Source organism: Quercus suber, unplaced genomic scaffold (assembly GCF_002906115.3).
Source record: "Quercus suber isolate HL8 unplaced genomic scaffold, Cork oak 2.0 scaffold_239, whole genome shotgun sequence".
Taxonomy (NCBI): Eukaryota; Viridiplantae; Streptophyta; class Magnoliopsida; order Fagales; family Fagaceae; genus Quercus; species Quercus suber.
The window spans coordinates 60,878-87,067 of NW_027069696.1; the positions used below are offsets into that span (position 1 = coordinate 60,878).

At 37.4% G+C, this 26,190-nt stretch overlaps 2 protein-coding genes and 1 pseudogene across 2 annotated transcripts; all 3 read left to right on the plus strand.

Moving 5' to 3' along the window:
- The first annotated feature begins 8,130 nt into the window (after positions 1–8,130).
- LOC136070513 (uncharacterized) lies at positions 8,131–9,804 on the plus strand. Its single transcript, XM_065780532.1, has 2 exons — positions 8,131–8,322; positions 8,446–9,804. The coding sequence occupies exons 1-2, from the start codon at positions 8,131–8,133 to the stop codon at positions 9,802–9,804; spliced, it is 1,551 nt and encodes a 516-aa protein (XP_065636604.1).
- A 7,470-nt stretch (positions 9,805–17,274) lies between these two features.
- LOC136070514 (uncharacterized mitochondrial protein AtMg00810-like) lies at positions 17,275–18,144 on the plus strand. The gene is made up of 3 exons (XM_065780533.1): positions 17,275–17,490; positions 17,551–17,731; positions 18,020–18,144. The coding sequence occupies exons 1-3, from the start codon at positions 17,275–17,277 to the stop codon at positions 18,142–18,144; spliced, it is 522 nt and encodes a 173-aa protein (XP_065636605.1).
- A 475-nt stretch (positions 18,145–18,619) lies between these two features.
- LOC112028902 (cytochrome P450 89A2-like) lies at positions 18,620–19,926 on the plus strand (annotated as a pseudogene).
- The last annotated feature ends 6,264 nt before the right edge of the window (positions 19,927–26,190 follow it).

Below are 26,190 nucleotides of genomic sequence, written 5' to 3' on the forward strand. Positions count from 1 at the left end.
CCCATCTCATAAGTTTGAAGGTTTCATACAAGCTCAGTCAAAGGAATTTGATCAATGTCCTTTGCTTCTTCAATGGCAATGATCTTGGCATGGAATCTTTCAGGTAAGGACCTAAGGATTTTCCTCACAATTTCGGATTCTATAATACATTCTCCAAGGTTGAAGGCAGAATTCACAATATCCTTGAGTTTAGCATAGAACTCATCAAAGGTCTCATCCTTCTCCATCCTTATTTCTTCAAAACTACTAGTGAGTTGTTGAAACTTCACAGTCTTTACTGCCTTGGTACCTTCATAGGTGGTCTCAAAAATGGTCCATGCTTCCTTGGCAACTTTCGTGGATGATATTTTTTTGAATTCCTCATTGGTCACCCCACAGAACAAAGCATTCAAAGCTCTACTGTTGAAATTTGCCGCTATGATTGTTGCATCATCCTAATCCATCGGTGCTTCCTTTGGCTTAATCCAGCCAACTTTAATAGCTCGCCATACTTGTTCACCTAGAGCCTGCAAAAAAACTTTCATACGAACTTTCCAGTACGCATAATTAGTTCCATCAAATAAAGTAGGTATAAATAAAGATTGTCCTCTATTCATGACAACAGGAGTCAATGGATCACACTCAGGAAATTAATCCAATCAGAGTGAACCCGCTTTGATACCACTTGTTGGAAAATTTAGACCCCGGTTGGTAAAATTAACAAGTTTTAAACCCAAGTTGTTAATAAGATTAATTATGAATAAAACTTGTTAAAAAAAAAAAAACAAACATCAATATCATGTCAAAATCATGTAGCGGAAAAAATAAATAAGACAAGATATGATGACCCAGGAAAACCAATAAAACCAACCAGTTTCACAGTAAAAAACCTGGGAGGAAACCTTCCCGAAAAGCAATCCACTATAGTAAAGAGAAGTTTCAAATCTAGTAAAAAACCTTTGTCCTTAGATTCTACAATCCCCATAGATGAACTCACAGTAGAAACCTTCTACCGCTTCAGAACCTCTGAACTCTTTAATATATGAACGCCACCCTTTTGATGCACGGATTCTAGTACATAACTAACTCCTTTGCACAGATCCCAGTACGTGACTCACTCACCAACTTGAGGAAGAAGAATGTTGGCTATAAAGTTCTTCACTTCATCAACAATGAAGATCAAGAAGCACTTAGTTACAAAACCCTAAAGCGTAAAGACGCAGTAGCTTCTTTCAGAGAGAATAAGGCATAGATCACCTTTTGCATATGTTCTCCTTGTATTCTCTTATGTGACGGCCTCTAAAATAAGCCTTATATAGGTCTAGGGTTGTGAGAAAAGAAACCCTACACAAATACAAAAGCCTGGCCTAAAAATCAGATTTGAAAATTCTGATTTCTGTAACCTCGATTGATCGGAAGGTGTCGAGGAAGTGTCGAGATTTAAACCTCAATAGATAGCTATCTATCGAGAAGCTATCGAGGAGTTATCGAGAAGATAGAAGATTTCTCGATCGATCCACCAGCTATCGAGAAGGTGTCGAGATTGCGATAAGAAACTCCTTAAGAGCTCAATAGATATCCAGCTGTCGAGAAGATGTCGAGAAGCTGTCGGGCTATTTGTCCACAGGTGTTGAGCTATCTGTCCAGCTTTAATGAACACCTTTTCTTCACTTGTTTCTTGGTTCAATCTTCATGGTTTTAATATTAGACTTGAACAACATGTTCCTTGAAGTATTAAACACATATTAGATCTACCTAAATACAAGTAAAGTGCGTTTTGTCAAAGGATTAGCCAATTACATAAAAGAATGACATATGTTCTCTAACAAGTGAAACCACATATGTCCTAACAGTCAAAGTTAATACTGAGTAAGAATTTTACTTCTGATGATGCACAAGAAATCAGTAGGCTGAATACTCCTAGCTTCAATGATTTTGAAGGCCTGAAAAGGAAACAAACAATCAAAGGAGACCAATGGTGACTGGCCAAGAACCCTCTGATGCTTATGTTAGTTTCTCTCTCAAATTCTAGAGTTCCAACTTTTTAGGAAATGTTTCAGACGTACCTTTTCTTGTCGTGAATGAGTGTTTATATAGTGCACAATAGAAGCAGTTACCTGTCTAGTAACTTCCCCTATCTTTGAGGAGGTCGAAGGGTTCGGGGCTAACTTCCACAACCGCCATGGAAGTTAAATTATTTGATCTTATTTTTCATAACCATTTTTGGAAGTATTTAGTACGAACTTGTAACAATGAACTTCGATTTTTACTCATGCTTCGGGATAGGAACGTGTGGTTCACTTCCTTAACTTGTGTAGAGAAACATGCTTGGAATTTTCGTCTGGGGGTCGTCCAAGCATCTTTGTTGATCGATGACCTTTTCATAAACGACGGTTCTATAAAGTGCCCATTCTTCTTTGGACAACCCTTATGGATGAGCTTGGAGTTGGCTTAGTTTATATCACACCATCAACTTCTAACGCTAAAATTCTATTCAAAAGCAAAGTGATATTAAGAAATTAAGAATACTCAAAAGATCGCGTGCTATTTGTTAACAGTAAGAATTCAAAGCACTCAAACATTGTCATTTCCAAAAATCCACCCTTTAGAGAAAAGGATTCAAATAGTGTCATTCAGTCCTCCCACGCATGCATCACTTAATCAAACTCTGTCGTTCGTATAGTAGCTGTTAGTTCAGAAGCAATACTATGCTTGTAAGTTACTAGTAATGCCAAAAACAAAAATAAAAAATAAAAAAGTTACTATGCTTGTAAGTTACTAGTACTGCCAAAAAACATTACCTCCATGGAGAATTCAAACACATAGTTAAAATCCAATATTAATAAATCAAATCATAATTATACTGAAAAGGAAAACCAAATCAAATACATATATATTCCCAAAGAGCATATAAACACTAAAAATAAATAATATAAAAATTAAATAAAAACCCACTAGTAACCAAAGCTAAACTATAACTTGATTAGAATATGGGAGTTATGATAAATTCAAAAAACTTTTCCTTTTCAATACTAGAAGTAATAGCTATCACCAAGCTCCCTAAACCAGCTAATATGATCAAGAAAGCATTTTTGTACGAAATTATGCATGAATCACAAGTAACACATAAAAGGCAAGCACTATTCTTCAAATGCATACACTCATAAAGTCTTGCTAATAATAAAATCTAATGGATTACATACAGGCGTAAAATCCAATCTAGTCCATTTTGTTCAATCCTCCTAGCACAAATTATAACGAAGAATGAGAAAAGAGCCAAAGAAAAGCTCGTGCATTAACCCAATTATCATACACAAATTGACAAGACTATAAAGCATAATCCCAATACTACAATGAAAATAAAAATATCAAAGCAATGGTTTAATATTAAGAGACAAAGTTTAGGAAACAAAAGAAGAAAAGAAAGAGAACCATCTAGAACTTAAGAATTATTGAGTACCTAAGTTAACACTCTCACAGCTTTTTTTCCTCCTAAACCAATTTCTTCACTAAGTTAAACAGTGGAACTTCAAAAAACTCAATAATCGTGACTTGACAAAATCAAAACTCAATTTTCTATTCGTTTCCTTCGTTTTTCTCTGCAACCAAACAAAAACTATAGATAGATAGATAGAGAGAGCGTACCTGGCGAGAGAGAGACCAAGGCGGTGGCGCCGATGAGGACCAAAATGACGACAAAAATGAGTGCGACGGTGAGGTTACGATGGCAAGAACCTCGACGAGGAGTCGTTGGTCAAGGGTGAGGCCAAAAAGGGAAAGGGGTTCGGTACGAGAGTAGAAGACTGGCTAAGGAGCTCGACAGCTCGATGGTAGCGAAGGGAGCTCCTTGACGGTGGTGAACGAAGCTCGATGGAGAACAGTATAAAGAGAGAGAGAGAAAGTTAGAGTGAACAACAGAGAATGAGAGTAAAAAAATGTTAGGGTTTGAGTGAAAAATCTAATTTGGTATATTTATAGTAGCATCTTTAGTGACGAAACTTTTTCGTCGCTATTGCCTGCTTTTTCGTCGCAAAAGGTCCCATATTTTTGTTACGCTTTTAGAGACATATTTAGTTTTGTCACTATAACATACTTTTAGCGATGAAGTATAATTTCGTCACCAAAGAAGCTAGATTTTGTTATGATTGTTAGCAATGAAATTCAAATTTCATCGCCATAGCATACTTTTAGCGACAAATTTTGATTTCGTCGCCAAAACTGTTAAATAAAAAACCTATTTTTGTATGATTATACTTAGCGATGATGGTAATCCGTCACTAATTCTTCCTTTTAGCGACGCAATGATTTTCGTCACTAATACTATTCATAGAAACACCTACAGCGACGAAATGTTTCGTCACAAAAAATTTCAACTTTTAGTGACGAAATATTTCATCGCTATAGATTAATTAAGTTCGTGCCAAATTTTTCTCCGTTGGCGCCCATATTTCAAATCACCAATAGCGACGAAAATTATGTTTCGTCGCTAAATGTAATAAATTTTTTCATTACTAGCAACGAAATCCATATTTCGTTGCTAAATCTGTATTTTTAGTGACAAAAAATATTTCCTCACTAATTTTCATCACTAAAAATACATTTTGTTGTAGTGAGTTATGGATTCTATTACAAAACACATGGGGAAATTTTGAGTTTGTTACAATGATTTAATTATGGTGTAAATTATTGTATCATTGGGTGTGAGTGTTTTGTACTATATTTTGAGAAATGTATCTGATCTACAATTAATGAAGAAGATGAAATTTTTAGTCCAATTCTAATCTCTTTCTCTCTCTCTTTTTTCTCTCTGTTACGCTTCTTGATATAGAGTTGGTTAGATTCAACCTTTTTCTTTTCTCAAAGATCAAAGATTCTTTCATGGTATCAGAACATGGCAGATTCAACCATAATTCCAATTATGACTTCAACAATGTCGTCCTCAACCTCCACGTCTACAAATTCAACAATGGCTCCCTTAACCATTGCTACACCAATCAATTTGGTGAATCAACCTTTGCTTTTGCTTTCTAAAATGGCTAATATGATGGCAATCAAGTTAGATAGCACTAATTACATGGTATGGAAGCATCAAGTTACAATGGTGCTTGAAACCTATTCAAGAAATTTTTTTGAAAGATCTTGCTTGGTCTACCATTACAATCATCAATCCGGATTACCAGATCTGGAAATCCAAAGAAAAGGCTCTTCCAACTTTCATGAGCTTTGCTCTCACTGCTCCAATCGTTGCTCTCACAGTTCGTTGCAATTCAACAATGGAAGTTTGAAAGGTCCTTGAGAATCTTTTTTCTTCCATTTCATGTTCTCATGTTATGAATCTCAAGGGAGAACTTCATAGCATTGGTAAAGACATTGATTCTATTGATACATATCTTCAGAAAATCAAAGTTTTTAGGGATAAATTGGTGGTTGTTGGTGTTTTTCTAGACAATGAAGAATTGCTTTATATAGCAATTAAGGGGCTTCCAAAGGAATATAGTGCCTCCAAGACAACTATAAGAACCAGGAGCACTAGGTGTTGGAAATATATTTTGAAAATTGCTCAAATTAATTACAATAGTATAAGTCAGATATAATGATATGAAATAAGAATGCAGGAAAACAGAAACTTCACAATAGCCGAGGCATGAAACTGAATCCGCTATCCTTAAGAAGCAATTTTGCCCCCTCTGCTATGACATTTGCTGCAAATTGCCCAAGTGGTTGCTCTCCAGGATACAACAGCAACTAGGGCTGTCCACGGGTCGGGCCGGGTCAGTTTTGGACCCAACCCGGAACCGACCCGCCAGCATCGGGTTGAACGTGGAGGGACCCGAAACCAACTGCCGGCGTCAATCGGTCGAGTCGGTTTTAGGTTCGAGTGATGCTCGGGTCGGTTCGATCGGTGGAGAGATTCGCTAGATCTTGCAAACGTCGCCGGATTCTACAAAAGCTTCGCCGGATTCTGTAAAAGCTTGTCGGAATCTACAAAACCTCACTCCATTTGCACCAAAAATCACCGAAATCAGCTTGGATCTCTTCGAATCTTGCCGGATGTCACCAAATATGGTCGAGATCTCGCCGAAATCAGCTTGGATGTCACCAAATATGGTCGAGATCTCGCCAAAATCAGCTTGTATATCCTCAAATCTCGCCAGATCTCACCAAATATGGTTGAGATCTCGCCGAAATCAACTTAAATCTCCTCAAATCTTGCCGAGATCTCCTCAAATCTGAGCTATCATCGATCGGGTCGGGTTTTGGAGAAGAAAACCGCCACTCGACCCGCCGGCATCGGGTCTTAGGCGCGAAAACCCATCATCGATCGACGGGAGTGTCGGTTCGGTCTGAAATTAGGTTAGGATCGAGCGGGTTCTTCAGGCTAGCGGGTCTGAGTCGGGTCTGGACACCCCTAACAGCAACCCTGTTAATGTGCACTCACAAATAAAGCTTCGAACTCATCACAGGATGCCCAATTAGAAAATTTTAGTATTAGAGAGAGGAAAAAAATATATTAGATATGTGTTATACAACTTTTGATACTAATCTTATATAGAAAATTCTCATGTACAAAAGGACCATACTTACAATTTCTACCATCAAAAATCACAATAAACTCTCTATGGAAAAATCCTTGATTGCAATGGTAATATGCAAAGGATTTCACATTCTCAAGCTCTAAAATATTGGAGTAATCATGGGAGATTGAGGTGAAAAGAGAAAGACAAGATTTGAGGAAAATTTCCTTCTATAGATGGTGCAAATCACTATGAAATTTCTGCAAAAGGGAAAGAGGATGGACAGATTTGTTGTTAAGGAAAGGAGGAAAGAAAAAAGGGATTTGTTTCAGCTAGGTCCACGTGATGCTTGACTTTGTTTTGTCATTGGCTTGGGCTTAGTCAAGAAAACAATTGGGCTTTCAAGGTTATAAAATTTTTAAATATATCTGACACTAAGCTAAGTTTTGATGATAATGCCTGGGCTGGTCCAAAGTGTTATGGGTGTCAAGGGTATAGACATATGAAGCAAGAATGTCCTACTTATCTCAAGTCAACTGGGAAGAGCAAAGCCCTAGTTGCCACCTTGATCCTACAAGTTAAGTTAAGCAAATTACACTTCCAAGTCTTATGTATGTGTTGTACCAAATAAATCTGGTGTACTCATTTTGTAATTGATGATCTTACTTGTGATGACTGGGTTATTTATATGATCCTCAGCTACTTTCATCCTGTGTACCAAAAGGAAAGCTACATACATTTCATATATATAGAATTCGGCTCCCAAATCACACATAATTCATTGGAAATTAAGGATCAAAAGATAGGAAGGAGTGATAACGCCTTAAAATGTATACTTGTTATATATTTATGTGGGCTTTATCTCCTTATTACTATACTTAATTTGTATAAATAAGTCATAATTTGCATTAGTCCATATTATTCATCTTTACATAATTTCTTGAATAAGATGTCATTCATTGCATGTAATTTTTTACTTTCAAGAAATCATGTGAAAAAGATGAGTTTACAGGAATTTGTGAGAGAATAGAGGCCAAACTAGAATTAAAAATGAGCTAACAAACCATGCTTAAATGTCTAAGGAGGTACAGCTGGAGTGCTTGGGTCTTCTACCATGTTTGGAAGCTTCAAATAAGGAAAGAAATCAAAGAGGTAGAATCTGAAAAGTAAAAATCAAATTTGAGCACTGATCAGTATTTTGAGTGTTTCTCTCTCCTCAAAAATTCAATTGACACAAGGCTAGATGGTTGGAACCGTGACTTAAATATCTTCAACTTTCGAGTTTTGAGTTTTTCGAAATTCACAATTTTTGAAATTCACTATGTGTTGAAATTCACAACTTAGCAATTTCAATAACATTTTGTGCATAGAAACTACTTATTATCTCTTCAAAAGCTCTAACATGGACATAAGGATTTTCATTTTCTTGTCCTCTAAAGTCAAGAAGTATTGCTAATAAACCTTGTTTCAATTCTACATATGGTGCATTAGGTGGAAACATGATGCATGAAGGAACAGAATTTTGTGTGGGATGCAACAATTCATACATAGTTCTTCTGTTCTCTTCATGATTATTATGTGTTTTGTCACCCAAATATTTGAATTTCAAAATTCACAATTTTTTTTTTAATTCACTATGCGGAATCATCCGTATTTGAGTTATAAGAGTAACTTTGTGTTGAATCCTCCTACTATAAGGAATTTTAATTCACCAAATGCATCATCATCATCTAAACCTTTCTTGGAGGATGCACTTAGTACTTTCGTTCAAAGACAAAATGAGCAAAATCAAAATTTTGAATCCATGCTCTCTAGGCTAGATGAAGAGGTAAAAGTGGCCAAGAGTCATATAACTAGGCTTACAAATTCATTGAGTGGGATAGAGAGAGAGAAGCGTCCTTCCCAAACTCAACCCAATCCCATCAATTAAAATCTAAAAATTGGCTCTAAGGATAAACATGAGGAAGTAAAAGTTGTGACCATTTTGAGGAGTGGTAGAGAGATTGATAAAAGTTCTCCTTTAGTAACTAAGAAATCTAAGGAGATCCCAGTTGAAAAAGAGAAGGATAAAACTGAGTCACTTGGGCTTGATGACATTGAACAGTGCCCAATCCCTCCACCATTTCCACAAGCCTTAAAATTACCTAGGAAATTGGACACCATATATGAGATAATAGAGCATTTGCATCAAGTCAAGATATATTTGCCATTATTGCATGTTATAAAGCAAGTGCCTGCATATGCCAAGGTAATTAAGGACCTATGCACCATCAAGAGAAAGCATCATGTGAAAAAGACCGCATTCCTAACAGAACTAATAAGTGTAATTATCCAACATAAGACCCCACCAAAGTATAAGAATCCAAGTTGTCCTACGATCACTTGTACTATTGGAGATTACATCATAGAGCATGCATTGCTAGATCTTTGGGCAAGTGTTAATTTGATCTCTTTCAGTGTATATCAAAAACTTAGACTTGGTGAGTTAAAACCTACTTTAGTAACTTTACAATTGGCTGACCACTCTATAAGGGAGCCGAGGGGGATTGTTGAGGATGTGTTGGTGAAAATCAAACAATATTATTATCCATTTGATTTTATTGTTCTAGATTACCAACCTGTTTTACATTCTAGTGTTCATACCCCTATTATTTTGGGTAGGCCTTTTCTTGCCACAGCTAATGCTTTAATTAATTGCAAGAATAGAAGGATGCAACTCACTTTTGGTTCCATGACTTTGGAGCTAAAAATATTTCATGTGGCTAAACAACCACATGAGGATGATGACTGTGCTTATGTGAACCTCATTGGGGCGGTTGTTCAAGAAGAGTTTAATAAGAATTGTTTTTCTGATCCTCTTAAAACTCTTCTTAATGATTATGTTGGTTCTTATGATTTAGAATGTAATATTCATGTATCTGAAAATTTTTCTTTGTTGGACTCCTCACAGGTTTTGGAAGAACAACAGATGATGGCAGTTAATGAAGGATGGAAGCCTTGCTTTGAGGAGCTACTAGAGAATGAAAAAAAGATTGTGCATTCAAGTGAAGAGGCACCACAGCTGGAGCTTAAGCTGCTGCCCGATGGTCTTAAATATGCATATTTGGGCCCAGGTAAGCTAAAACCTAGGTGTGATGGCCCTTTCATTGTAAGAGAAGTGTTTAACCATAAAGCTGTAATAGTTGAGGACCTTCGGAATGGTAGGATTTTGAAAGTAAATGGACAAAGGTTGAAACCATACTTAGGGGGAGTTGTATCAGAGGAGGAGACTATGTCACTTGAGATACATGCCTATCAAGATGCTAAGTAAACTCTCATCGAGCCTTATGAAGTTGTACCATATTTGTTTTAATTTCTTTTCTTTCTATTTTTTTCTTTTTCTTTTTCCCTTTTGTTATTTATTTATTTATATATTTTTTTGCTTTTTTTTTTTTTTGTGAGCTAGGAAAAAAAAAAAAAAAAAAAAAAAAAAAAAAAACAAAAACAAAAAAAAAAAGAAAAACAAAAAACAAAAAACCCTAACCTAACATGTGATAGCAAACAAGCATATAAGGCAAAGGTGTGAGCATATATAAACATGTGAACAAACTTTAAAAATGGGTAAAAACATGTGAAACAAACCAAGCAAATAACATGAGGAATCTAGATTAGGGTTTTTGGGCAAGTGCCTGCATATGCATGCTCATGACATGCGTGTGTGGGACTTGTTCAAAAACCCTAACCCAAAAACTCGAAACAGAAAGCAAAGCACAAACAAAAATCCTAATTCTAACTATCTAGCATGCTCAGAACATAACAGAATTATAAAACTAACCTAAGCAAACATATAGAAACCTAAACTACACAAAGAAACAGGATTAAAACTAAAAGAAAGACAAAAAATGAAAAAAAGGAACAAAAGAAAGAATACTTTAAAGAAAAAGCTCCTAGGTTTGATTTTTTACCATTCCCCTTAATCAAATCTATTACAATTCAATAAAATAGTGATTAAAAACTTTAAACTCAAAGGATTGGGCCCTGAAAAGGTTACAATCAAATAAAAATGACTTGAGAGTATTTTGTAAAAAACTCCATTTTGATTCACTATTTTCTAATGAATCTTAGGTTTTTTCTGTGGGATTTATATGTTTGAAAATATACCATGTAAGGCTTTTTATAGTTGAAAAAATGGGGTTTGGAACTAGCCACTTTGATCATTTTATTTCCAAAAATAGATTTTTGCTCATTTAAAATGTTATATTTTCTATTTGAACACTCCTCAAGTCAATTTAATATCTAATTGGGCTTCAAACTAGCCTTGGGCCTTAGAGTTTGAGCATCATTAAGGAATGAGGGCCGGAGTCGTAAGGAGTACAAAATGCTGTTTCTACAAGAAGTTTTGCTTACTGTTATCTACTGGTGTTCAAGTTTAAGTAGGACTCTTTGAAATATAAGAGTTCAAGTCCTTATTCAGATTGGACTTTGGCTGTGATGTCAGACAGTTTAAGGCTGTCTCCTTAATTCCTATTAGAAGTCCTCGAGTCATAATTTGACTATGAAAAGAAGTCCACCTCGGGTAGAATATGATCCAATGTCCATGTTCACGTGGAGCTGTTGGGAACTAATGTTCACAGGGAGCATTTGAGAAGAAGATCTTGATGACTAGAAGTTTCCTATGTATATCACGTGGAGATTCTGATATACATAAGTCAAAGCATTATGTATATCGAAACAAATTTCCTATGCTTTGTAAAACATGTAGTATATCGGTGGATACTTCAAGAAGAGCCAAAGCTACGAGTTGGGCATTTAAAAAAAGTTAATGGTATGGATTCAGTAGGAAAGTTTGGATTCTGAAACTAGAGATTCTGAAGTAATTATTGGGTACTTCCGGAGTATCATAAATGTATACTTTTGCTTCTCATATAACTGTAGGTCTTACTAATTAAATTTACGATAGGATTCACAATTAATATGAAAGGGAAGAGTACGCATTAATGGTACTCTTAGAATATTCAATAATTTTTCAAGATTTTGTTGTATACAAAAATTTAACACCATGCAATTCTCAAGTAACTCGAGCAACATCAAGTCCACTTCGTACGGTCCCATGCGGCGCCTGTTTCGCCGCAATCTCAGTTCTGAGATTCTTCACCCTTCACGCAAGTGGGTCTATAATATCCTCTTCAATCGTCTTTGTGATTCTCACTCCAAGTCCAGTGAGGTGCCAATCGTCGTTAAGGAACATTTCCAATACTCCATGTTTTGCTTATTGGTTCTTATTATGCGTTTTGGTGAAACCCAGATTAAAGAAATCGAAAATGTCCAGAGTAATGTGAGTTTGTCGCGTAAATTAAACGTTCTTTTATCATGTTCTTCTTCGAGAAGGATATGGCGTGTGGTTCATGTTTGGCTAAGCATGCTACGTACGTTTCTCTTCTTTAGTCCTTTTTCAAGTATGGTCAGAAGATGTGCCTGTTTTTTATGCTAAAAAAAAGAAAAAGATGTGCCTGTTTTCTTCTGTAGTTGTTATTCAGAAGACGTAAAGTTTAAAGAAACGTAATTATATTCGTTCTATTTAAAATAAATAAATAAATAATCAGTCTTCTATAGTTATGGTATATACTATATTCTAGAAGTTAGCACAGGCTGGTAAAAGGAAAGTTATATTGTAAAGGAAAAGATTTCTCCACAAACCAAACTCTTTGTATATTTTTTGATTTGATGTAACTTTCGAAAAATTAATAGTTAGATTTCATATTTTTAACATGCATGTTAAATTTTGCTTAAATCAGATGTTATTTGATATTCGATGAATAAACTTATCTTTTATATATAATTTTACACCACAAAAACTTGAAATTTAAACATTAAATTAATGACATAACTATTGATATTTGATCTTTTTGAAATTATGCAAGTATGGAAGATATATTAAAAATATACAATCCAATAGTTATATTTTTAAACTTCACATTCAATAAAAAAAGATAGGAAAATTTTAAAATGTTTTTATTCAAACTAGCTGAAAATTTCTAACTGAGAACTTCAACTCAGCCTCTTAGTTTGATCTTGTGAAAGTTTTGTTCAATCTCAAATGAAACAACTTGTAAACTTTTTATAACAAAATTTATATTTTTTATTGGGAAATTCTTAAATGCCCCAGTAATTACGTGTGGGGCCTATCCCCTTATGTAAGAAGATGAAACATTGCTCCCGAAGCACCTATAAGTATTTTCCCACTTATTTTGTAGCAAAGTCAAAAACATAAAGTTTTTTTAAGTGCTCAAAGGTGGGCTCCATGATTTTGTAGCAAAATCAAATGCAAAGTTTTCTTAAGAAAAACTTAAATTTTAAATTTCACGTGAGAGGAAGGGGCATTACTCTTGAACCATTTAAGTTTTTGTTAGGAAAACTTTTACATATTTGACTTTACTACAAAATCCCTCCTCTCACGTATACGAAAGGAGGGAGCATTGCATTCAGCACTAAAATTTTCTTAAGCAAAAGCGATGCTCTCTGAGCAAGTAAGAATTCCCCATTTTTTTGCTCATTTTTTGTCCTCTTCCACCTATATATATGGGACTAAGGTTGGCCTTTTTTAGCGCCTATTCAATCGAACATGGAAGTGTGGTTCATCATCGTCATCGCTCTCTGTATCTCAGCACTCCTCAAATCCCTCCTTTTCAACTGTTAATGTATATTATAGGCTTTAGGCCTAGTTGGTTTACTTGTATAGCACACTTGTACTACACTTTACTTGTACCACACACATATGCTTACTTGTACCACACACATATGCCTCTTATATAAAGGCATCATATGTATATTCCTTGATTATGAAATACAATACTTCAATTCAGTATTTCTAACATGGTATCAGAGCCACTGCTCTGACCTTTCTTTTAGTAGTCTTGTCTCTCTTGGTGTTACTCCACCCTTATCGCTTCCGCCGTCACAACAGCCACTGCAGCCACTCACCGTTGAACCTACTACGTCTCTCAGCCGTTGTCCTCAAGTTCCGGAACAGCAGCCGTCGTCATTGAGGAGTCCCGCACCACACAGACCACTGCAACCACCGTCTCCGCCGTGTATCTTCCTCCGATAAAGTTTTTGCACATACCACCGTGATTGTCTCGCCTTGATCTACGCATTCGTGGATGTCTTGCAAGCATCGAAGCCTGCACGCACTCTCACACGCCGCCTGAAGAAGCCGCGCCTCAGTCACGCGCCTCACGCGCCGTCACGCACCCTCACAGCCTCAGTCACGCGCCCTCACGCGCCGTCACACGCCGTCACGCGCCCTCACTCAGTTCTGCTGACGTCATCCGTGACGTCATCTTGCCACATCACCTAGGGCTGACGTCATCATCCACTCATTTGCTGACGTCATCCACCACAGCTGACGTCATCATTGACTGACCGTTGACCGGGCCGTTGACTTTTCTACAGTTGACTTTTTACAGTCTAGGTTCTCCTTACCCAGTTTTTCGTGTAGATTTCATTTTTGCTGTCTGTTTTTGCATATTGTGTTTCTAAATGGATAAAAATGATGTTTTTCTTCCTCGCCCCATCAATACTGTATTGGAGGGGAACAAGAATTACATATCTTAGTCTTAAGCTATGCGCAGTTTTCTTAAGGGTCGCATGCTCTGGCATTACTGTACTGGTGCAATTACCGTTCCTGTCCAGGGAGCAAGTGAAGAAGATGCTGCCTTCCTTGGTCACATGATTGAATGGGATAGTCACAACCACATGATCCTCACATGGATTCGGAACACTTCCATCCCTTCCATCTCCAATCTGTTGGGCAGCTTTGATGATGCAAAATCTGCATGGGATATGTTGGCCAAAAGGTACTCCACTACTCACGGATCCATGAAATATCAGTTGGTAGTTGAATTGCATCAACTTCGACAAGAACCAGGGCAATCCATCAATGACTACTATGATCAGCTTCACTTCATTTGGGACCAAATTGACCTTTCTGATCCGATTTGGGCATGCTCAAAAGATGCTTAGCAATATGCTACAGTTAGAGATGAATTTCGTCTCTATGAGTTCCTGATGTCACTTCATAAGGACTTTGAGCCCATCCGAGGTCGGCTTCTTAATCGCAGTCCTCCTCCCTCTTTTGATACTGCTGTAAACGAGTTAGTTAGAGAAGAAGCTCGGCTTGCAACCCTTCAAGCCTAGAATAAGTTCAATGTTTTGGCTATTACTCCTTCTGCTCATTTCATTGAGCAACCTCAGTAATCAGGTGATTCCTCTAGCTCTAGCAATCGTCGCAAGCAGACCAACAAGAAGTTCTGCAATTATTGCAAGCGTCCTGGCCACACCATTGAGACTTGTTACCATCGCAACAAATCTACTGCTGCTGTTGCCAATACTAAGCCTACTCCGCCGATGCCTTCCATTTCAGCTGAGTCCCAGTCTTCTGGATCCACTATCAACCTCTCCCCCACTGAACTACAGGAGATCATAGCTCAGGCTGTTCGTATGGCTGGTAATGCATCTCTTTCCACTGCTCTCTCAGTTCTGCCCGGTAAGTCTCAAACTTGGCTTTTTGATTCTGCCTGCTGCAATCACATGACACCTCACTCATCCTTATTCTCCAAACTTGACCCTGCACCACATCCTCTTAATATTCATATAGCTGATGGTTCCACCATGCATGGGAATAGTCTAGGTTTTGTTTCAACCTCTAACCTCTCTGTTCCTGGGTTCTTCCATGTACCTGACCTATCCTATAATTTGTGCTCTGTGGGACAATTAGCTGAACTAGGATATCGCCTATTTTTACTATTTTGGGTGTATTGTGCAGGATCCGAGGACGGGGCAAGAGCTTGGGACCGGTCCTAGGGTTGGGCGTATGTTTCCCGTGGACAATCTTCATCTTCCACCTGTTGCTCCTGTCTCTGTTGCTGCTGCAGCTGCTGCAGTTTCTTCCTTACCTTCTCTCGCACTTTGGCATTCTCGTTTGGTCATGCCTCATCTACTCGGGTACAACAGTTAGCTTCTAAGGGTTTGTTGGGTTCTGTGTCCAAAGACAATTTTGATTGTACTTCATGCCAGTTAGGAAAACAGCCAGCTTTACCTTTCAATAATAGTGAATCTATCTCTAATAGTACTTTTGAGTTAATTCATTCTGATGTTTGGGGACCTTCTCCTGTTACTAGTATTGTGGATCTCGTTATTTTGTTGTTTTATTGATGATTATTCTCGTTATAGTTGGATCTTTCCTATAAATCTCGTTCTGAAATCTTACCAATATATAGTAACTTTGCAAAAATGGTTGAAACACAATTCTCCAAACATATCAAAACTTTTCGTTCTGATAATGCTCTTGAATATACTCAATATGCTTTTCAAGCTCTGTTACATTCCTATGGCACTGTACATCATCTAACCTGTCCAGGCACCTCTCAACAAAATGGTCGAGCAGAAAGAAAACTTCGTCATATTCTTGACACTGTCCGTGCTCTTCTTCTTTCTGCCAAAGTTCCTGCCCCATTTTGGGGTGAAGCCGCTCTTCATGCTGTTCATGCCATTAATCGCATTCCAAGCACTGTCATCCATAATCAGACTCCGTATGAGCGCCTTTTTGGGTCACCCCCTGACTATCATTACCTTCGCTCTTTTGGATCTGCTTGTTTCGTTCTTCTTCAGCCTCATGAGCACAACAAACTCGAGCCCCGATCTAGACTTTGTTGTTTCCTTGGTTATGGTGAAACTCAAAAAGGGTATCGGTGCTATGATCCTGTCTCTCATCGTCTTCGTGTTTCCCGTAATGTTGTCTTTTGGGAACACCGCTTGTTTGTTGAACTCTCTCATTTTTCGTTCTTCCCTAACTAACTCTTCTGTTTTAGAAATCTTTCCAGATGAGTCTCCTGTTCCTTCTACAGATACTCTTGATCCTCCTTTGGACTTCTCTATTCCATCTCCAGATATTTTTGATTCTCCTAGACAAGTTGTAGATGAACAGGTTGATGACAAGCTACCCCTCCTTGAGCCTAGATCCCCTGCTCCTGCTCCGCCTGAAGATCCTTCACAAGACATTCCACCTCGCCACTCAATCCGGGTAAGATCCATTCCTGCACATTTACTTGACTATCATTGTTACACTGCCCTTGCTACACTCCATGAGCCTCAAACCTATCGTGAGGCCTCTACTGACCCTTTATTGCAGATAGCAATGAAAGAGGAAATTGATGCATTAACCAAAAACCATACTTGGGATCTGGTTACTCTCCCTCCTAGTCAGTCTATGGTTGGTTGTAAGTGGATCTATAAGATCAAGACTCGCTCTGATGGGTCCATCGAGCGCTACAAGGCTCGTCTTGTTGCAAAAGGTTTTACATAGGAGTATGGGATTGATTATGAAGAGACTTTTACTCTAGTTGCCCGTATCTCCTCTGTTCGTGCCCTTTTAGCTGTTGCTGCTGCTAGTAAATGGGATATTTTTCAGATGGATGTTAAAAATGCCTTCCTTAATGGGGATCTGCATGAAGAAGTCTATATGCAACCTCCTCCTAGTCTTTCTGTTGAAACAAACAAGGTTTGTCGCCTTCGACGTGCACTTTATGGCCTTAAACAAGCTCCACGAGCTTGGTTTGCCAAGTTCAGCTCCACCATCTTTCGCTTAGGTTACACTGCCAGTCCTTATGATTCTGCCTTATTTCTTCGTCGCAATGATAAAGGCACCATTTTGCTTCTCTTATATGTGGATGATATGATCATAACTGGTGATGACCCCAGTGGCATTCAAGAACTCAAGGATTTTCTTAGTCAACAATTTGAGATGAAAGACCTTGGACATCTCAGCTATTTCTTGGGTCTTGAGATCACTCGTTCCACAGATGGTCTTTATATTACTCAAGCCAAGTATGCATCTGACCTTTTATCTCGAGCTGGACTCACTGACAGCAAGACTGTTGACACTCCAGTTGAACTTAATGCGCATCTGACACCCTCGGGGGGAAAACCATTGTCTAATCCCTCTCTTTACAGACGATTGGTTGGCAGCCTAGTTTATCTCACAGTTACTCGTCCAGACATTTCTTATGCTGTTCATTAGGTAAGCCAGTACCTGTCTGCTCCGCGATCGACTCACTATGCTGTTGTTCTGCGCATTCTACGATACTTGAAGGACACTCTCTTCCAGGGCCTTTTCTACTTAGCTCAGTTTCCTCTTGTACTCCGTGCATTCTCTAATGCTGATTGGGCAGGAGATCCCACTGATCGTAGGTCCACTACAGGTTATTGCTTTCTCCTTGGTTCTTCTTTGATTTCTTGGCAAAGTAAGAAACAAACTTTTGTGGTCCGTTCCAGTACTAAAGCAGAATATCCTGCTCTTGCTGACACCACATCTGAGCTCCTTTGGTTACGATGGCTTCTTAAGGATTTGGGTGTGTCCACATCCTCTGCTACTCCCCTTTATTGTGACAACCAGAGTGTCATTCATATTGCTCACAATGACGTCTTCCATGAACGGACTAAACACATCGAAATTGATTGTCATTTTATCCGTTCTCATCTTGTCCAAGGTGCTCTCAAGCTTTTCTCCGTCTCCTCCAAAAATCAACTTGCAGATATCTTCCCCAAGGCACTTCCTAAGGGACGCACTCGTGACTTGGTTGACAACCTCAAGCTGGTCTCACATCCACCTTGAGCTTGAGGGGGGCTGTTAATGTATATTATGGGCTTTAGGCCCAGCTGGTTTACTTGTATAGCACACTTGTACTACACTTTACTTGTACCACACACATATGCTTACTTGTACCGCACACATATGCCTCATATATAAAGGCATCATATGTATATTCCTTGATCATGATATACAATACTTCAATTCAGTATTTCTAACATCAACAAAGTCTCTGAAAATCAAAATAAGCTACCTCCAGGACCCTCACACGTCCAAATACTCAGACACTTCCTATTGCGCCGCAAACCCTTAGAATTGGAACTCCCCCTGACCCTCCACAAACTCCATGCCGTGTACGGACCCATCATCACCATTTGCATAGGCTTCGTCCCAGATATCATCATTGCCAACCATTCTCTCGCACACAAAGCTCTTATTCAAAACAGTGTTGTTTTCGCTGACCGACCAGCTACTCTACCTACAGACTTGATCTTATCTAGTAATAGCCACAGCATCAACACTTCCTCTTATGGTCCCACATGGCGACTCTTTCGTCGCAATCTCACTTCAAAGATTCTCCACCCTTCGCACATGAAATCTTACTCTCACGCACGCAAGTGGGTCTTGGATATTCTCCTCAATCGCCTTGGTTCCAACACTAAATCTGTTGTTAAAGACCATTTCCAATACTCCATGTTTTGTTTGTTGGTTCTTATGTGCTTCGGAGACAAACTCGGTGAAACCCAGATTAAGAAAATCGAAGAGGGTTGCCAGCGCTTGCTTTTGAGCTCTGGTCGGTTTGCTATACTCAATTCTTTCCCCAGTATTGGAAGGATTTTATTTCGTAAGCGTTGGGAAGAGTTGTTTCAACTTCGGAGAAACCAAGATGATGTGTTAATTCCTTTTATTAAAGCAAGGAGGAAAGTGAGGCAAGAAAGACAGTAAAATGAAAGAAGTCAAAGAAAATGAAGATGAGTTTGTTGTGTCGAATGTGGATACATTGTTGGATTTGGAGCTACCAGAGGAGAAGAGGAAGCTTTCCGAGGAGGAAATGGTTAGTTTAAGTTCAGAATTTCTCGTCGCGGGTACGGATACTACGTCAACAGCATTAGAGTGGATTATGGCGAATATGGTAAAATACCCACAAATCCAAGAGAGGCTTTTAGTGGAGATGAAAGGGGTTGTTGGTGATGGAGAGAAAGAGGTAAAGGGGGAAGATTTGAACAAGATGCCTTACTTGAAAGCAGTGGTTTTGGAGGGTTTAAGGAGACACCCACCTGCCCATCTTGTGATACCACATGCAGTGACTGAGGATGTGGTTTTGGATGGCTATATAGTACCAAAGAATGGTACTTTGCATTTCAATGTGGCAGAAATGGGGCGGGACCCGAAGGTTTGGGAGGATCCCATGGCGTTTAAGCCAGAGAGATTCTTGAATGGTGGAGGAGAAGCGTTTGATATAACAGGAAGCAGAGAGATTAAGATGATGCCATTTGGTGCGGGGAGGAGGATTTGTCCTGCTTCTGGTTTGGCAATGCTGCATTTGGAGTATTTTGTGGCCAACTTGGTTTGGAATTTTGATTGGAAAGCTGTGGAGGGTGATGAGGTTGATTTGTCAGAGCAACAGGAGTTCATTGTGGTGATGAAGAATCCACTGAAGGCCCAGCTATCTCCAAGGCTTTGAATGGTTAGGTATCCGAGGACCGAGACCATGACTATGATAGTGTTATTTGTAAATAAAGTCTACAGCTGTATTTAATAAATTTACACTAAAAATGTTTCTATGGCATCTAAGTATTTCCCTTTTGAATTTGTACTAGTTTGGTAACTAGGACATCAAAAGAAATGGTTGAAATGCAGAAATGGTAATGTATTTATTTACTATTTCGGTGTTATTATTGAGGGGTAAAAAGTTGTCTGTCTTTTGAAGCTCCTCATTTGATGAGCTGTATGTCTAAATTGGGTCATCTTTTTTATTTGGTTAAAAGTAAACAGAGTTTGTTGCTTAAACTGGTAGTGCCTTTGTTTGATAACAAATTAGAGTGAGTAATTATTAGGATTCGACTCCATGAGAAGAAAGCATTTCTAAAAAAAAAAAAGTATGGTTAGAACTTAGAAGATGTATATGCTACATGAGTTCGCCAAAACGGTAAAGTATCTTTTGAATGCCCCAAGGATGAATGGTTAACTCCATTTTTTGGTGTCGCCGAAGACTACACCTTTAATTGGTAGTCTATATTCCATAATGTACGAAGATTATTGTTGATTTTGAAATAAGTTGAATCTGTAGAAATATTTAATAAATGGATACCTAGGCAATCATCTTTTTATTTTTGTGTTTATATATACAAGGACAGAGCTAAGACTTTGAATTAGGGGACAACTCTACTACTGGTTGTGTCGACTTAGCCATTGAATTTTTTTTTTTTTTTTTTTTTTTAAATTTATGAGTGCATTTGTTGGGTAAGAAGAAAATTATTTTGTTTAAAATTTTGTAAAGAGTCAAGTTGTTTGTTTGGGGTAAAATTGGTTGATTGAGCTTAATTTTTTTTAACTTCACTATTGATAATTTTTTTTTGTTGGGCTTATATATTTTGTTTTAGATTTTAGATATATAATTTTTATGGTCTTTAAAAGGAGGAAAATGCTAGAGCTATAAGTTATTTTTACAAAGTGTTGATGTGATAAGTGGTTATTGGTAAGTAAAAAAGTGGTGTTAATAGTCAGTCTAGATGCTAACCAATAAGAATTTGCTACTTCAATAATTTGAAAAATTGTTATAAAAAATTTTGTGGCTATAACATTATTCTTAAAAGAATTAATGATATTGTTAAGGGGGATAAAGTGTAATTTTATAGATAAAACTGACTAGTATGTATAAATATACTATTTACTATTATTTTTATAATAGAAATTGGATAAATTACAAAATACATCTTGAAGTTTGATGTTACTTGCATTTTATATTCTGAAGTTTGAGAAATTATATTTTACATCCTGAATTTTTGTCCTATTAGCAAAACCCAAACCTCCGTTAGAGACTTGATTATGTAGCTGCTAAATGACATGCTGGTGTGCTGGCATGGTTTTTTTTTTTTTTTTTTTTTTTTTTTTTTTTTTTTTTTTTTTGCGCCAAATCAGTCCTACAAATCACACGCTGGCGTGTTGGCATTTTTATTTTCTTTGCCAAATCAGTCCTACTTTCAAAGAAAGCACAAACACTAGCTGCTTCCAAACCGTTTTGCCCAAACTCAAAACACAAAACACAAGTCCTCTTACAACACTGAACTCATTCCCAACAGGAGCGGCTCTACATAGAGTTCAGGGTGGTCACAAGACCACCCTGACCTCAAAAAAAAAAAAAAAAAAATGTATAAATTTTAAAAAATTTATAATTTTTTTTATCTTTAAAAAACTTTGTGACCACCCTAAATTTTTTTAGGCCCAACATAATTAAAATTTGGACAAAATTTGGCAACAAGTTTAGTTGTAGACTAAGACTACAACTCTATTCAATATTTTTTTTTTATTGAATGTTAATTTTAACAAATCCACCATTTAATTACATTTTCTTCTTAAATCATCCATACTTGCAATATCTTAAGAAGATAAAAGAACAACAACTTTGTTGCCAATTAAATATTTAAATTTTGAGTTTTTTAGTCTAAAATTATACATAAAAATAATTTTATTAATCGAATGACAAATAACATCCAATTGACATAAAATTTTAACGTGCTTTAAGAATATAGAGAACATGCAATTCATCGATAAGATTTTCAAAATATGTACCAATGTTAATTCATTTAGTGAAGGTGACTACAACAAAGTTTGTAGCCAAATTTTGTTCTTAAACTTTGGTCCCCTTAACAATATTTAGGTTCTTACAATTAAAAAAAAAAAATCCAAGAAAAATTTTATTTAACTAAACTTTTGAAAAGATGTAGCTTACAACATTGATGATGAGATTATGGTGTAATGATTTTAAAATTTTTAAAAAAAAATTGTAGAAGGAAATGTAAGATTTTATTTATTTGCATGTGTGTGTGTGTGTGTGTGTGTGTGTGTTTTTTTGGTCAATGGATGAAATTATTTTTATTAGATTTTGTATAATTTAATGTTTTTTAATGACTACCCTCAAAAAAATTCCTAAAGCCGCCACTAAGTGAGTTAGGGTCGAATCATGACCAAACGCATGCTAGCTACATCATCTCTTCGAGACAAGGAAAATATGCATGGGGTAGAATAGGGCATGGTGGATCATGCGTCAGATATTCAGCTTTAGGCTTGCCGTATGTCCATTCAATTCCTGGATTTCACGGAGTTGCTCTCATGGATTCTGAAGGAGCATCAACACCCTGAGATATTTGCAGTCACGGCATGGAATCTAACTCTTCTACACTAGCCCAGTTGTAATCTGCATCAGCTAGCTCAAGAGAGTAAGGGACGCTTGGAAGAATTTTTGGCCATCCATCCACTGCCACAACCTCATCCCCCATTGCCTTGAGCCCATTGGCGACCCCCACTGGCAGATTTTGTGAAGATTAATTTCCACGGTGCCATTTTTCTGAGGTGAACAAGTATAGGAGTGATTGTTCGTGACAGCAATGGCTTTTGGTTCTTGCTTCTCTATCGCAACAAATCCCACAAGCTTACTCTTCAGAAGATATCGAAGGCCTTTGCTACCTCCAAAGCTCTTCAATTTGCATTAGAGATTGGCATTAGAGAAGCTGTTCTTGAGGAGACTCGCAGATTTTAATGTCAAGGTTGATCAATGACATAGAGGTTCTGTCTTACAATGTGTTGCTTATTGAAGATGTGTAACGCTGCTCTCGTTCTTTTAATCAAATACGTTACTCACATGTTAAGAGAGAAGGTAATAAGATTACTCACAGTCATGCCAGGTATGTTGTGCATATCTCAAACATTATTATGTGGATGGAGGATATTTCACCACAATTTATTTCTGTCCTCCAAGCTTGTAAAGTTGAATTGATTCAACTATGTGTTGGTTTATTCCATGTCAAATTTACTTGTAATTCAGCAATTAGAAATCCTATATTTAGGTAGGAATAATGTAAGGGTTGTATATGAGAAAGTATGAAGAATTGATCAAGAGTGTGCATGAAGAGCATTCTCGCGACTGGAACTCACAACTAACTCGCGGGTGGGACTTGCCAAAATCCAAGCACACGTGTGAAGCATGCAGGAAGTTGAAAGGTCAATACAGTTGGATCACTATAAGACAAAAAGTACAGTCTGTCCATTTTGTTATTTGGCGACTGGAACTCGCTACTTGTCCCAGTCGCGAGTGACTCGCCAAAGCCCCCTATTTTGGAAAAAAATGGCTTTTCATATTCCTTCACATACCCTACTATAAATACCCTTATACCCACAATGTAAAGAACTTCCAGAGAGAATTTTAGAGAGATAAACCCTAGAGAACAACAAGATTGATTCATCCACAATCTTATATCTTTGATTCTCCAAATTCCTTTGCTCTCACCCTCTCCATTGACATACCCTTGAGAGGATTTTTAGCCAAATCCTTACCTTACCATACTCATATCAGTGAGAATGTTATTTGTGCTTGAGAAGCAGTTCAAAGAGGACCAATTCATTTGGTTGATGCAATGAGCTTATTGTAGATCCGAAAGTTAGAGAAGACACGGTTAGACTAACCTTGTTGGAGTAAGAAGTTTGGAGGGCTTAGGTGCATTAGGTAGATTAGGCTTGGAGGGTTATTAGAATTTATGTATTCCAACTGATTTTCTAGTGGATCATTTTATCGCTTGGAGGGCGGCGGAGAAATTTTCGCCGAATTCTTCGGTTTTCTCTTCGATAACATATGCCGGTGTTATCTTGTATTTGCATCTCTCTTCCCCACTCTTTTCTTTTTAATTGCTGTTGTGTTTGTGATTAATTATGGTTTAGAGTGTTTTACCTATTTGGATATAGCTTATATTTCATATTCCGCACATATATTGTTTGAGTATAAGCTTGTGTTGATTATTTTGAAATTTGGGGTTTAAACATTCACTAGTGTTTTACACACCAAGTGAACTTTCAAAGCTGATTTAGCTAGATTTTCTTAATAAAAGATCATAGTCTTTCCTCTCCAAAAAAAAAAAAAAAAAAAAAAACTTTAATTGTGCTTTCTTTTTAATCGTGACCTTTTTTTTTTTTTTTTTAACTGTTAGCATGAAATTAAATGTTTACATAGAAGAAAATTAATTTTTTTTTAATGATAAATACATCAGATTTATTTTATATATATATATATATATATCCCATTACTTGTGTACTATAATTGCAACTAAATGTTTAAGGATTTTTAAGTAAATTTGGATATTTATCTAATTATATGAAATTGCTAGCCGATATGTAATGACCATGGCATGTGCGAGTAGTGCCGTGATTTAGCTGAAGATAGTATTCATGCGCTGTGGTTTTGCGATTCAGTCAAGTCCATTTGGATGTCAGATCAGCGTTTCTCTTTTTTGCAATCTAAACAGTTCTCCAAGTTTGAAGATTTGTTTTGTTTTCTATATGGGGAAGCTACATCAAAGTTGGTGGAGTTTTTTGCCATGGTTGCATGGAGTATTTGGGAGTGTCGGAATCGGATTAGAAAGAGACAGAAGGTATGGGGTGTCGATGAGGTGTGCACTTGGGCCTCTGAGCTGCTGAAGGATTTCCATGATGTGCATAGAAAGATTCCTAGGTTGGCTGTTCGTAGTGGGGATATTCGGTGGAAACCTCCAACATCTGGTTTGTTCAAAGTCAATTCGATGGAGCATTCTTTGAAGAGCAGGAGTGTGCAAGTCTTGGGCTCATCATCAGGGATTCGGCGAGGTTAGTTATTGGTGCGTTGAGCCAGAAAATTAGACATCCGGTGTCTGTGGACATGGTGGAAGCTTTGGCTGCCCGAAGAGCTATTGTATTTGTCCAGGAGCTGTATCTTCAGCCATGGAGGTGAAGGGTGATTCCTTGAAGATTATCCAAGCTCTTGCTGCTACCAAGCTTTCAAGGACTTTGTTTGGAAAATGTCATTGCTGATATTTCATTGTTTAGTAGCAAATTTTAATGTAGTTTTTGTCATGTTAAGACGGAGGGCAATAAGCTTGCTCATGCCCTTGCCCGTAGAGCAGTTGTATCTGTAGATTTTGATGTGTGGTTAGAAGATCTACCACATGACTTGGAAGATGTTTTTTAGTTTGATTTGCCTTAAATAAAATTTCTTACCTGATTCTCAAAAAAAATATATATATATAAAATGACCAGGCATATTTTTTGGAAGTTTTGTTTTTTTCTTCATTAGTAGTTTAAGCAATATAATATTATAATGTAATCCCAAAGAAATATTTTTGATAAGCCTTGCCAATTAATGTATTTCTAAATAAAATTTGGGTGGAAGGGTAGAGGAGGAGTCATTTTTAATCAAACTCTTAAATGATTGACTTTCCAATACCCCTAAGAAACGGTACCATATAACATGACGTCCATGTAACTGATTTTTTTTTTTTTTCGAAGAAATACAGATGGAAACCGTGGAATTAGTAGTTTACATTTTCCCCCTCAAATAAAAATTAGTTTACATTTAAGGGCATATTTTTATCTAATTTATATAAATATATATATATATATATATAAATTAAATTCCTATTTATTACTGACAAATGATAAATGTGGGACCAGAAAATCGGGTAGCCTTGGCCCACTCCAAGCCAGGCCCAAATGACCCACGCCGAGGATGCACATGGGTCCGAGGATGACCCTGTCCTCGGGTCTGAGACCTCAAAAAACACGAGGACCACCCTACAAAGGACTCCTGAATATTCGAGGAGGAGAGGGCCCAGTGCCACGCGTTGGCAACAGAAGTACGAAGAAGGGGCAAGCCCTGGCAACTGTCACCTCGGCATTGAATACGCTCATAACCTTTTGGCCGCATTAATGGGATGTAACCCCTTGACAGAGCAACACGATCAGGGTGAAACTACTGGACATGATATGGCCTCTGATGGGAAGACGGTCAAAGGGAGGCCAATAGATGATCAACAGGAGGAGGAGAGA

What these genes read in the sequence shown, in the direction of transcription:
- LOC136070514 (XM_065780533.1), top strand. Translation starts at nt 17,275, where the DNA reads ATGAAAGACCTTGGACATCTCAGCTATTTCTTGGGTCTTGAGATCACT. An exon ending in CCTCTCTTTACAGACGATTG is followed by an intron (nt 17,491 to 17,550) that starts GTTGGCAGCCTA and finishes GCTGTTCATTAG; the next exon opens with GTAAGCCAGTACCTGTCTGC. An exon ending in TGATCGTAGGTCCACTACAG is followed by an intron (nt 17,732 to 18,019) that starts GTTATTGCTTTC and finishes ATCTTGTCCAAG; the next exon opens with GTGCTCTCAAGCTTTTCTCC.
- LOC136070513 (XM_065780532.1), top strand. Translation starts at nt 8,131, where the DNA reads ATGCGGAATCATCCGTATTTGAGTTATAAGAGTAACTTTGTGTTGAAT. An exon ending in TCTCTAGGCTAGATGAAGAG is followed by an intron (nt 8,323 to 8,445) that starts GTAAAAGTGGCC and finishes ATTGGCTCTAAG; the next exon opens with GATAAACATGAGGAAGTAAA.